The sequence below is a fragment of the Dendronephthya gigantea genome, unplaced genomic scaffold (assembly GCF_004324835.1).
Source record: "Dendronephthya gigantea isolate DGI-Jeju-01 unplaced genomic scaffold, DenGig_1.0 000068F, whole genome shotgun sequence".
Classification (NCBI taxonomy): domain Eukaryota; kingdom Metazoa; phylum Cnidaria; class Anthozoa; order Malacalcyonacea; family Nephtheidae; genus Dendronephthya; species Dendronephthya gigantea.
Genome location: NW_021163078.1, coordinates 260,153 through 273,597, shown reverse-complemented (window position 1 = coordinate 273,597; position 13,445 = coordinate 260,153). Strand labels below are relative to the sequence as shown.

The following is a 13,445-nucleotide window of genomic DNA, read 5'->3' as shown; positions in this document are numbered from 1 at the left end:
AATTGTCCAGACGGTTTCGACTACGGAATTGTGAGCCAACGCGAGAGGCTGGAGATGAAAGCATCGTGGTAGCGGGTGCGGCAGCTTCACTAAGGAGGGCAGCTGTTTTGGAGGTGTGCATCACTCGGCGGGTCTGTGTATAGTATTGTGTATATGTTATGGAACATCCGGAGCGAAAGCTGTGCACGGTTTCTCCGTCCGAAAGATTCAAAGCATTCAGGTGCTTCTTTAAGCGTTTTCCCACCGCAGAACATTTGAAAGGGTTTCGAGTTATTTGCCCTTTGCTGTTTGAGGCCCGAAACAAATAACCGTCCCGTAAATTGATTCCCATGGCGTCCGAAAGATGCACGTACAGGAAAATGTTTTTAACCGGGCAGACCACTGAGTCAGCACATGTACGCACCGCGAACGTATGGACATCGTTCCCTCGGAGTGTTTTCCCGAACGTATGACGGAACAAGAGTCCTTCCTTTTTGGGCAAAGAAAGAATCTCCTTGGTCTTGACACATCCCGGGTCGGAGGCACGATCTCCAGAATAAAAGTCTAGGGCGAAAAAGGCAAGGACGCGTGCGAGTAGGTAGCGAGATGTGGGTGGTATATCTGTAGCCAAACTTTGATGCCGTAAATATGCACAAAGAGACTTGAACTTATCGAAAAAGAAAGGCGCAGCTTGCCGAGCGGTAACCCTGGCTTTTGCTTGTTCCTCGCGCACGGAAGCGAGGTAAGACTTCACCGAAGGATGTGCAGCAGGATTGCTGACGGCGGAACCATGGACACAGTGTCTGATCGACCAGTCGAAAGAAAAATAGTTCGTAACTTGGCGATATTATTATCTACGGTACCCGCGGCTAACCGTCTGGGACAATCACAAGTAGTTCTTCGCGCAGTCATACCAAAAAAGGGACAGTAATCCTTGTGGATGATTTTTTACCAAACTGATCCCTCCACATAAGAAAACGGATCAAATCGTCCGGCGTAGCTGAGAGAAGTGACTTCGATAATGATAAAGAAGCTAAAAATTACTCCAACTGTCTTTGAAGGTGTGATGTCTGCTTTTTATATGGCTTTTTCTCCTGTACCGATTGGAGGGACACCAGTCTTGCGTTGATAGCCGAGAAGTTCGAAGGAACTCTGGGTAACAGAGATGTACAAGCAGCATCTTTGTGAAAACCACATCGCTGAAAAAAATGGAAACCTTGATCGTTTGCGTAAGTACAATACGGACAAGCTTCTGCTGGTTGCCAAACACGCGGTATCTCGGGTTAGATCTATGACGGAAACAAACAGTGTGAAACTCGAAATACCCAAAGATCCCATTGTAAAGGTTTGGGTGCGAATCCTTCCGAGCTTGGAAAACGTAGAATGTCGGGATCCCCTTTATTGCCGAGACAAAAGGAAGCAGAAGAGGAACCTGTTAGGAGTGGCCACCAATACCGTCGTGGAGAAAGGTCTGGTACGACAACAGAATAAGACACTGATTGTGTGTTAAGAAACTTCAGGAGTGGGCCGATTAAAACGAATGGAGGGAATATATACGCATTCTCTAAAGGGGAAATGCGTTGTGCAAAAACGTTCACACCTGCCGCCGCCTAGACAGGGAATGGTGAGAAAAATTTCAAAGGTCGACCTCGGTCGAGGTAAAAGTACCAGTGAAATGACGCCAAAAGGAGTGCACATCAACTCCATTGGTGATATAGGAGTGTATTTCAGTACGCTTGATGTGGTGGCGTAGAATATGTTCCCAAAAATGGGCGTGTTTACGAACCTATTCGCAAAAAAATGGTCTGGATGTCGGAAAGAAAGCCAAGCTGGAGTGGGAAGCACCCGGCCCGAGGCGACCCATCCTAGTGGAGGGAGTGGTCCCCTAGGGACCGCTTTATCAGTCGTGGAAGAACACCATTCAATGCGACGCACGGTATGTAAAGCTTGTTGTAAATCAGCGTCAAAATTGTGGAAACTCGGCCCTGGCTGTGAAACAAAAGGAATCAACACTGTAATAGTGTATATTTTTATTACACACAATGGGATATAAATATTGACATTGTAGATATAGGAGGAAGATCGCCATATAAATTTATAATTTCAAACTCATTCAAGGAAGTACGTTTAAATGCCATGAGTCGCTGAGTGTCAACCGTCATTTGGGATACGGACAGTTTCGCGCAAAATGACCAACCCGACGACAGTTGTAGCAACGAGCTCTAGATCGGTTGTAGGGACGAGGACAAGCAACATCGTAGCAACTCTATTGTTTGGTTTTGTTTGTTTTTGGTTGTTGCTTTCTTTTTTTTTGTTAAATTAGGTCATCTCACTCTAATGCATCTGATCGAGAACCCCGTCGTTGACAGAGTATAAGGCATGTGTTTAGAATTGCCCCTCTCGAATCAAATACCATAAGGATGATCAAACGTAGAGAATTTTCGAAAGAAAGCAACTTTGGTCAGAGATAAATATGCGTAAATCAGAATAGTTATACGAAACTGTCGCTATCTCACATAGTCATAGAGTAAACATTTCTCGGGTGCGCATCGAACACAAATGTTCTTATTGCATACCAGTGAAATATCGTGGCACAACAAACTAAATTAGTTGTCCTCACACAGAGATTGCCTCACACAGAGCATAAAGTAATCATCCCACACAGGGATTTTCTCACACAGAGAGCAAATTTCACTTGTTTTAAGCAGAAGATCTTGTCGCACACCGGGACTGCTTCGCACAGAGGTTTCCTCACACAGAGACTAATTTTCATCATTAAATCGTTCTGGTCAAATGGAAGTTGCTGTTGTCCCACACCGAGAACAAATTCCATTGTAGAACACATAAACAAATTCCAATCGCCTCACACAGAGAATTTTCATCCAGAGGGTTAATTCGAGTTGTCTCACACAGAGAGTCTGGTCTCACACAGAGACTATGTCACCCCGAGCGTCGATAAACAAGCGTGATAAAATTGAATTGGGCAAGATATACGATCAATGTTAGGATTTAACTGGACTCCGTGTAAAGTGGCGGTAGCTATTGCTGAGCAGGGTGTATTATACTTGCCCGAACGGTGGTTCCATAACTTATACAAGTATTAATGTACTGTATTGTATACAAGTATTAATGTACTGGAACTAAGCGACCATGACCGAAGAGTGACAAAGAACAAGACGCAAACAATTTGGATTATACAGTGAAACATTAGACGAAAACACCGGGACGCCCAAATGACAAAGGCGTGGCTTGACAAACGAAAACCATACTAACCCGAGGCAAAGGTGGCGGGATTATTCGCTGTTGTTCGTGGGCTTCTGCTCGCGGTACCGCTGGAGGTTGTTGTTCTTTAGGTTGGCCGCGTTCTGCTGGTATCTCAGCTGGGCGTTCTGCTACTGCTTCTTGTGGAGCGGCGTTTGCATGAGCGACGTTGAAGGCTTTAATAACTTCTTCGACATTTATTTCAGCAGGAACAACCGGGCTATCCATTGGTTATAGGCTCAGTTGCGACATCCGGAGATCTATTGCAATAAATTTGACCGATCTATCTGTTCTCTTCTGTTTTCGAACAGTGAATGAGCAAAACCTGGCCTTACACTCGTTTTAAGCTATTTTATTGATGCCTAATTATTCCATTTACATACTAATACGGTGATTAAGAATTAGCTTCTATCTTGGCATTATGCGGCCGAAGTCCCTGTGGGAATAGCAAAATGCTTCATACACGTTAACGAAAACCAATAAAAAATATAGCACAATCAATACTGATAATTTTTCTATCTACCTACCAAAGAAAAATGTCAAAATATTGTGGGAAAGTTGGGAAAAAGTACCGGCGCGAGTTTAGTGGAAAAAGAATGGGGCGAATTTAGTCACAATCAATAAGTTACAGCTTTCTACCACTATTTTTGGGCTGCCTATGCTTCGTGTGGGATTTTTAAAATGTCAGCCAATTTTGCAACTTATCATAGCCCTGTTTATTCTGTTGTTTCAGAATGAAGACGCGGATAATAAGTCAGGCGCAACATCATCTTCAACAAATCAATCAGGTAATGGTCTTATAAAAAATAATTTATACAAACCTTCTGAAGAGGCTGGAATGTATGCAGCTGGCCAGGAAAAACTCAGTTGGCTTGTATTTACTCTTAAAAAAAGAATTCCTTGTTTTGTAAATATTTATTGCAATTTTTACTATATATCTGCAAATTATATCCAGATAAAACCTTCAGGGTGTTTTTCAGGTAAAAAAGAACGTATTCCAACCAGAATATCTTTTTTTTAACTCTAATAACTGGCTGACTCTAATATCATTGCAAACACTCAACATAATACACGATAGTAATTTCCCTTGTTACAAGAGTGTAAACCAGCAAGTGATCAAATTTTCCATTGTCATTTTTTTTAAGAACCCACGGTAAACACACAGCGAAACCATGATGAGCTGGGCGTGGCTTTCTCGGGCGGTGGAATCCGGTCAGCGGCTTTTTGTTCAGGTGTTCTGCGCAGGCTTCTTGATAGAGATGCAGAACCTGATTATTTAAGCTGCGTGTCTGGCGGAGGTTACACTGGAAGTGCTTATGTCCAGTGGAAATACCGAAAAGGGGAACCGAACGGATGGACGGACGAATTTTTTGACAATATGAGGAAAAATGCAAACTATTTTTTCGATTGTCAATTTGTCAAGGGCTGCTGCTGCTTAGACTTCGTGATATTATGTGCTTTGCTCTTCTTTGTTGCAGTAATAACTCCAATTGCTTGTTGGGGCTCTTTCGCTTTTCCAATTGCGTTGATTATTAAACATCTGTATGGTCAAATTCTTGATGGTACACTCTGTAGTGTAAATCCTGATAGCACGGATTGTGTAGAGCGCAACCTACTTTTTTCTATCTCTTTTAGCTTGCTTGTTGTTTTTCATTTGCTTGAATACTGTTGGGAGAACTTATGTGAGAAACTTTCCGAGAAGAAGAACTTGTGTAAGATGGTTTTAAAGCTTGGTCAGTTAATTTGTGGTGCTACTTTTGCTTTTACGTTTCTGCCATGGTTCATTAACGAATTCCTACGATTTTCGCCCCTTGTTATTCAGGTCGGCATAATTGTTATTACGGCATTCTTCTGGTTTTTTGTTCCAGTTTTGCGCAAGTACTCTTCCCTTGTGATTCTTATCTATTCCTACTCATATGTCGTGTACTGGCACCTATATGAGAGAAAACTTCTCACATTTGAGTACACAAAAGAGAGATTTGAGATATGTTTCATTGTTTCTGTGGTGATATTAGCAGTATTTTCGATTCTTGGAGATTTTCCACTTCGCTTGGTTCATATTTATAACAGGTGTGAGAATTTACAAGTCCTATAATTGATAATCACATAACTTATTATAGAAACAAACTGCTAAAGTCACATTGTTTGTTCTCATTTTGAACTTATATACGTTTTAAAATACGCTGTGTTGTCTGAATATCTAATATCATTAGGTTCGCTATGCATGTCTTATAAGAATGAATACGAACTAGTGTTTTTAATGAGAAAAGTTCTAAACCTGCGAAATGTGTTTCTTACAGGTGGAGACTGCAGAAAGCTTTTTATAAACCTCCACAATCCAAAATATGCTGTTATTGTTATGACATCTTTCCTGGTGGCCACTGTCCATCGTGTTTTTGTGCGTCTTGCGTGTGTCCACCTAAAGTCGACGAAGAGGCTCCAAATGACCAGCAAAGCGGGGGAGAAATAACATTGCAAAACTTGGGAAAAAAAGTAATGAAACCAGAGTACCTCAGTAATGTGGTAGTAAACGGTTGGCGCAAAAACTACGATCGAAAATATAATCTACTCACGATGAGCTCAAAAGGTTAGTAAAATTCTTACGCCTGCCTCTAGTTGTAGGATATTTTCTCTCAGTTCACTATTTTTCGCATTTAATAGTACTATATTATTATAACGATCTAGTGTAGGGAAGAAAAAAATCTCTAATTTGCCATGGTTTAAATATAATATTCTTTGAAAAATCAGTGAACTTTAGAATTGTTAGTAAGGTGTAATTTATTCTACTTAACCCTGCGTCCAGCACTAGGTGCGTGAGTATAGCTATTGATCTGTTGAGTTTTCTTACTAGTCAATTCTTCTAAAAGGTCAACACGGCTAAATATTAATAGAGCTTTCAGTGACTGACTGCGATGATTGAAGCCCTGTTTACACTACACTCGATTTATCGGCACGGCACGGCTAAAATAGGTCCCCGTGCATGCCCATCTCATTAGTGCCCGACCTTTGTCTGAGCACTAATAAAATTGAGCACGGGTACCCATTTTAGTCGTGCCGTGCCAATAAATTTGGTGTAGTGTGAACGGAGCTTGAGTGTAATTGACTGTAATTCCTTATACACAAATAGCCTATATCACAATAATTTGGCGGACAATAATACATGCCGGAAGAATACTGCGTAGATAAACTAATCAAATAAATTTATTTCTTTTTCCCTAAAATATAAAAAGTGGATTCTCCAACACTTTCTTTATTTATATCAACATGTATAAACTAAAAAATGAAAGTACTTTCAACTTTAAAAATCTACCTACGCGTAATTCGGATATAGCTAATAACGGTTATTTGGCTAAAAAGATGTTATGGGATATAACAACGGTTTTACAGCCAAGTACCGTCACCTGTCCGAACTCAATTATCTACTCAGGTTGAACTAAGATAAATAAGATCGAGTTTACATTGTTAGGAAGGGGAATAAGCTTGAAATGAAGAGGGGAATTTTCCGTTTCGGTTACACAAAATATTCACTTCCCTCTTAAAAAGAAAGCCCCGCGTACACTTGTGGGAAACTCATGAACATATAGCAGATGTTTAATCCTTCTTAAACCACGAAGTTGTAAATACCGTACAATACTTGTAGTTACGGCATCATAAACCGATATCATGAATTTAAATGAAGTAAATTCCCATATATATACTATATATAGTTTCTTTTTTGAAGGGATTTCTGTGATAGATCAGCAACCGGAAGCTATACCTAATCAAAATCCAAATCTGGACAAATTCAGAACGAGCTGTTTGAATGGCAAAGATTTCGCAGAAAAACTGAAACCCAGTGATATTAAATTATCTTCAGCGATGGCAATGTCTGCCGCGGCCCTCTCGCCCTATCTTGGAAAGCATGAAGCAGAAGAACAAAATTTTACGCATATTTTGACTTTGCTGGGCATGGAAATGGCTACAAATCTTGTTTATGACATGGGTAATGAAAGAAATGCTGGTATATGTCATTGGGTAAGTTTTTGCCTATAATAAATACGATATATTTGTCAATCTCCATCCCAATAGTTTTGTCTGTCATTTTTACTGGTAACAAGATTACAAAGCAATTAAATTTAATTTTCTTGTTAAATTTATTCTCGAGCGGGTGTGAAGCGCCGGTAATAATTCCACTCGGATATCAGTGATTACACCCGGGCATTGGGTTAGCTCAGGAAATTGTGTAGTGAAATGGCGAAGGGTTACTTCATGCATGTAATTGTAATAGTTATAGTGTAGCTGTATCAAAAATTAGTCAAAATGCTCATGATCTTTCAATTACTAGGGCCTATATTGAAAAATATGCCATATACTAATTGCAGAGTATTGTATAACTTTGATATTTTTTCTTTCAATATAGGTTTGCTTATATATTGGAAATTTTGCCATATTTTTATTAATTGGCATTGCAGGAATTGTACTTTGGACATTCGACTTTTCTGCGGTCTCGACCGTGGTAATTACAGCTATAATTGCGTCACTGATATTGGTTTGCATCTTGATATCGGCCTGTTTTAATAATTCGCCGTAAGTACATTTTTAAAAAACATACAATCTGCCTGGACGACTTAGCAAAGACACATATACATGAAAGATGCAAATGAATAAAGACTCCTCTTCAACAATAGATTTGTCGAAACGAATACCTTTCTCTTACCTTCTTAACTTTAGTTTTTTTTTATTTCCGGGACCAATTAAAAAAACCCTTATTTCTCAATCATCTATCTCTAATGCAGAATAATATAAACCGTGCATGACTGGCAGCTATCTCTGACTCGATCGGATATACCAACTATGCCTATTTAAAACGAAGTCAAACATTTTTCCCGTGACCCAATAAAAAATATTTTACATGCACCTTTCTCGAAATATTTAGTTTATTTTTCCTCCATTTTAAAATTTTCCTGAGAAACGCACACAATGTTTCAAAGTGAAGGATAGTTGTCGACAATTATTACTCGTCGATGACTGTCTCACTGTGAAAATTTGGCTTGTCACTCAAAAATAGTCGCCGACAAGTGACGAGTTTTCCCTCAGAAAATCGGGTAATTCCCGACGACTACAACTTCACAGACGTTATTTTTTAGTTATCGACGACTGTTAGTTTTCGACAGCAAAACCGCTCGTCTCTAATTTAGCAAGCATACTTACCAATATTTATCTATTATTTTCTACCTTTTTGTACAGAGGCCTTCCTGAAATCATTAATTTGAAGAGGTTTTGTCATATTATTGCAGAACACACAGTTGGTTACTTGTACACCTGCCCATTTATCGTTTTGTGAATTCGCTTTTAAATTTCATCCACCATGGTTCAACACCACCAGCGATGTTACATCTAAGTGACGGTGGCCATTTTGAAAACTATGGCCTCTTACCCCTGTTAAAGTTGCGATTACCGAGAATTCTGGTCGCGGATGGATCCCATATTGAATCAGAAGATGACTATGCCAAGGAAATCATACAGGTTATGGAGTATGCGCGTGAGATATTGGATTGCTCTTTCACTGCAATGGACGGAGGAGATGTGTTGACTGACATAAAGAATAAATATGTCCATCCCAAGGATGTAGAAAATCAGAAATATCCAAGGATGTATAAGTTTAAAGTTCTTTACTCTGAAACTGGTAGGTGTTTAGCTAAGAAAAATTCAACTTTGACCGTAAGTGTCTCACAACGTTCCCCATGCAGTTTGGTAAGTTTTCCGGAAAAGAATAGAAAAAATATTTCATCGTTTCATCGCTGGATTTCACAAATTTGGCAGAAATATCATTTCTGGTGCCAAGCCTGTATCTCTAAGAGAAGGCTCTCAATTGAAGGTTCTTTTTTTACTTCGCCTATATGTTTAGTGAAAGCGTTGATTCATAGATATCTTCATACATATTCATAGATATTGTGGGATGATGTTTTTCCTACGTTCATTTTTACTTAAAGCTATAAAATTGTTAATGTTTTGTGGAATATTTGCGTCCAGTTTAATCTGGCGCTACAAACTTACAAATTCTTCCAAATTTGCGTTGAGTAATTTTGTCCTGTAATTTGGCTTTATATATACCTCGATATATATAGGTTTCAATGAGGTTCGTGAAAGCCAAATTGTCTTAATCGTTCCGCGTTCTTCAAAATCGCAAAACGAGAATCCGTATGTAATTATTACTTAATTGATTGGTATTGTTGGAAATTCTGTTCGTTTCGATGCGCTCGCAACACTATTCACATTCACAATTTTGTTGGTTTTATATTATTTATTTTTTCACTTGCAATGGAGACACAGTCCTTACATCTCCGCTATCACTTCACAATTAATTCACCTTACGTTTCCGATACCAGATTATATCTTCTCTATCAACTACTTTGTCATTGGTTGCTACTAATTAATTACTAATGCTACCAAATTCCTAAAATATATAACAGTATTCAGCATTTGATTCGATTTACTGGATTTTTCATATAATACGCGGACTAGCTACTAGTAATAAAATTTCTATATATTTCTTTTCAGACCGCAATAAAGATTCCAAGGACGAGGGCCACATTGTCCTAATTGCTCCGCGTTCTCCATCCACGGTCGTAAAGGACGAGGAAAAGGACAAGAAAACCTGGAAAGATGAAAAAGAGAATCTTGACAGCAAATGGGGCGAGGGACCGACGCTCACACAAGAAGAAATCGAAAGTGTTTCCGGTTTTCCTGTGGGTTTGGGTTGCTGTGATTGTTGGAGTTGTTGCTCATACCGGCATTGCTGTGAGAGTTGTTTATCCTTTCCTCGTCATACAACTGGAAACCAATTTTTTACACCTCGTTTGTTCACTGTTTATCACAGAGAAGGTTACAGAGCGTGTATGGAATGCGATGATTTTCTAAAACCAGCTAGTAAAAGTTTTAAACAACCCAAATTAATGACACATGTGTAGTTTACTCACCAACATCCAGGACTGGTTATGTATGGGCGCGTCTGTTACATGCACAGAATGATTGAAATATCCAACCTGGAAAATGTTTATTTTATTGTTTTCATCCAGGAAAACTACCGGAATTGAGTTATAACAAAAGGAAACTTCTAAAGAGTCATCTCTTTTTGGGACAACTTTTACTGTGAGATGTCATATGTGGCTCTAATAATAACTTTTTATAATTCTATTCTAGAAACCCGGTCGTATAAAAGTAGCTTCTAAAACTATACGTTTTAATTTATACTAGTTGAAATCTAATGGCAGTGAACTCACAAAATGTATGTCAATACTTATTAGCCCTAATTAATAGGTATAATTCAACTACTCTTATGTATTCATGTCAAATAATGCATATTCTTATCAACTATAATTAGTCTGTACAGTATTATTCACTTCACTGCGTAGCATGCTCTTTATAAATACAATTGAAAGCTATTTAAAATTGCAGGGTTAAAACGTTTGCGCTTTAATGGCCAGATTAGTTGGGAAATACCGAGTTGATAGAATATTGAAGAATCAGTTTGGAATTACTGGGTAATTGAGACAACACCTTCTTCGTGTAAAATCGCTTGAGGAATGGTTGCAATTATAGAAGCGAATTTCAAGCAAATTTTCTCTGTATAACAGGTGTGGTGTTTGAGAAAGAATATTTTAGCAGCATACTCTGGGATAGGCCGTGAACAAGTTCCACCTGACCAAGTCTCGAACGGCTGATCCACACGTCGCATCAAAACCTTATTCGAACAACGTAAACGAAGGACGCCTCTATTTGAGTTTGAAAGATATCGTGGGAACGAAGCTATGAAATTTTATCCCGAACAGGTAACATGCAAAGAACGCAATCTCAAACGACAACGTCAAAGTACATTTTATTTCAGTACACAGTACCATATGCTCTATTACATAATATGCTAGTGACTAATCAAGAGGTATATACACTGGTTTGCTGCATGATGATAAACAAATGGACGAGTGTCATCAAGCTTGAAATTAAACGTATAACGAGGTGTTGCAGATCTGGGACGTTGACGAGAATGTCAAACTTATACAGGATTTATGTCAGGGATTACCCGATCTAGTCAATGCCTGCAGTGACTCGAGTAACTTTACGGTCCTTTTTCGGAGACTGGAGTACAAAATTGGACAAAGTTTAGTTTCACCCCGACAATGGCACTCGCAATACTCCTCTACAAGTCAGTCAGTTGCACCACTAAAATATCAAAATACATTCCCTTAAAATCAACTGAATGTCTGAATCAACTTCAGTTACAGCCGCATAATTGACATTGCAAAGTCATTGCGGCGAATATTTTCCTTGTGTGAGCAAACATATATATATAATAAACATGCACGCATTATTCCATTATTACATACTACCGTTATCGATATTCCTTCAATTGAACTGCATGGATGCAGGGGTATTCAAATCCGGGGACTGGATCCCACAAATCCGCTATGACACATGCAGGTATTCTACGGTAGAATCTCTGTTTTAAAGGGTTCAGATTTCAAAAAACAAAAATAGAGTTTTTTTATATCCTACAACCGGAATATATTTCACATTAACAGTTGTTTCCTTTACTGTATATCATAAGATACAGGCATATAGCAACAAATAACTTCGGCGATATACTTTATACTGACAGGTTGCGCAAGACAACGGGTCTTAAAACACGAACTGGACTGGAATCACGAATTGGAATTTATTATAATAAGTAGTAGGAATATATAGTAGGAAATGCATGCTGTTAGAATTAATTGTACTTAATTAATTCATTTTAAACTTTTTTTATATATTTTAGCAATAATTTTTCCGAGGGATGGGGAGTCGCAGCTCCCACGACTTTCCCCTGGCTACGAACCCTGACCAGCCTAAAACACGAACTCCGTGCTTTTCAGATTTTCAGTCCAGATCAGTTTATATTTGCCGGTTGACACTAAAGGTCACACACAAGAATTTTACTGTGTCCATACAGCGTTCAAGACGTTCTAAGAAAACATTTTCAAGAAAATTTAGCGACCTAAGTACAAGTTTAGAAGAGTAAACCAAATATAGCTACGTAAGTTGATAGCTAAAGACTGCATGGTTGTAAATTTATCAGCAGGCCAGTTTTTGTTTAAAATAACTTTGACATTATTACTGTGGAGGGTGGTGTAGCGTGGTATCACAGAAACTATGCTGCATTAGTTTAATTAGTTTAATTAGTTCGGCTATGCATGCATTAGTTTAATTAGTTCCGTACATACCAGCTCTATTTTCCAATTATAGCTATGTGTCTCCTATGTTAGTATATACCAATCTAAGCCTAACCTATAACGTTCCACATCGTGCTACACTGATCGGTTTGGTCATATATTAAACAGTTATTCTGCGAACTCGAGTCGTATATGAGCTGATAGCCGACGAGGCGCGTAGCGCCGAGTTCAGTTGGCTATCGGCCATATACCACGAGAGTGGGAAGAATAACTGTTTTATTATATACACAAACTTTGTCGCCCTTTCGGTGCATTTTAGTGTGCTATTATCAACTAAAGCTTGGATTTCTATTTCACTCAACTCCCCAAATCTTTCAGCCATTTTGTTTACTTTCTCTACTAGACAGATATGAGCTAATATCTGTCTAGTAGCCAACCAATGAAACTGCAGCATACTTCATATCTGGCGCTTGTGTATATAATAAAAGGTTATATCCTGCTATGCAAGACACATTGCGTCTTTTGGGATTATATTTGATATTTGTTGCGTTAAAGCCGATTTACACGATGCGATCATCATGTGACACCATACATCATCATGTGACACCATACATCATATGACATCTTCATCATGTGACATCATCATCATTAGCATGTGACACCATACACTCATTATGTCGCAAATTTCTAGAATTTGACTGATTTTGCAGTCATGCCGAAATTTTTCTCGCGAGTAAGCCGCGAAATTCGTGACTCTATTGGGTTAACTCTATAGGGTTAAACACCTATTTGATTCCGGTCGGAATTGGCCGGAAAGCATAATCTCATTCTTAGTATATTTTCAAAACTGTATTACTGTTCAACTGTATGGTCTAGTACTACAAAGAAAAATATTGAGAAGCTACAAAGAGTTCAAAATTTTGCGGCGAGAATAATGACAGGAAGAAGAAAATATGATCAAATCTTACCAGTACTCAAACAATTAAACTGACCACCTGTTGCTAGCATGTTGCAATACCT

The 13,445-nt window shown here is 38.7% G+C and overlaps 1 protein-coding gene across 1 annotated transcript in view; it reads left to right on the top strand.

Moving 5' to 3' along the window:
* LOC114531042 overlaps nt 1-10,523 on the top strand; it is a 28,808-nt gene extending 18,285 nt beyond the window's left edge. The window contains exons 5-11 of the mRNA XM_028552685.1: nt 3,974-4,028; nt 4,386-5,310; nt 5,541-5,827; nt 6,962-7,254; nt 7,640-7,806; nt 8,517-8,905; nt 9,781-10,523. Coding sequence (XP_028408486.1) covers nt 3,974-4,028; nt 4,386-5,310; nt 5,541-5,827; nt 6,962-7,254; nt 7,640-7,806; nt 8,517-8,905; nt 9,781-10,190 — 2,526 coding nt within the window. The 3' untranslated portion in view covers nt 10,191-10,523. The remainder of the gene's footprint in view (nt 1-3,973; nt 4,029-4,385; nt 5,311-5,540; nt 5,828-6,961; nt 7,255-7,639; nt 7,807-8,516; nt 8,906-9,780) is intronic.
* The last annotated feature ends 2,922 nt before the right edge of the window (nt 10,524-13,445 follow it).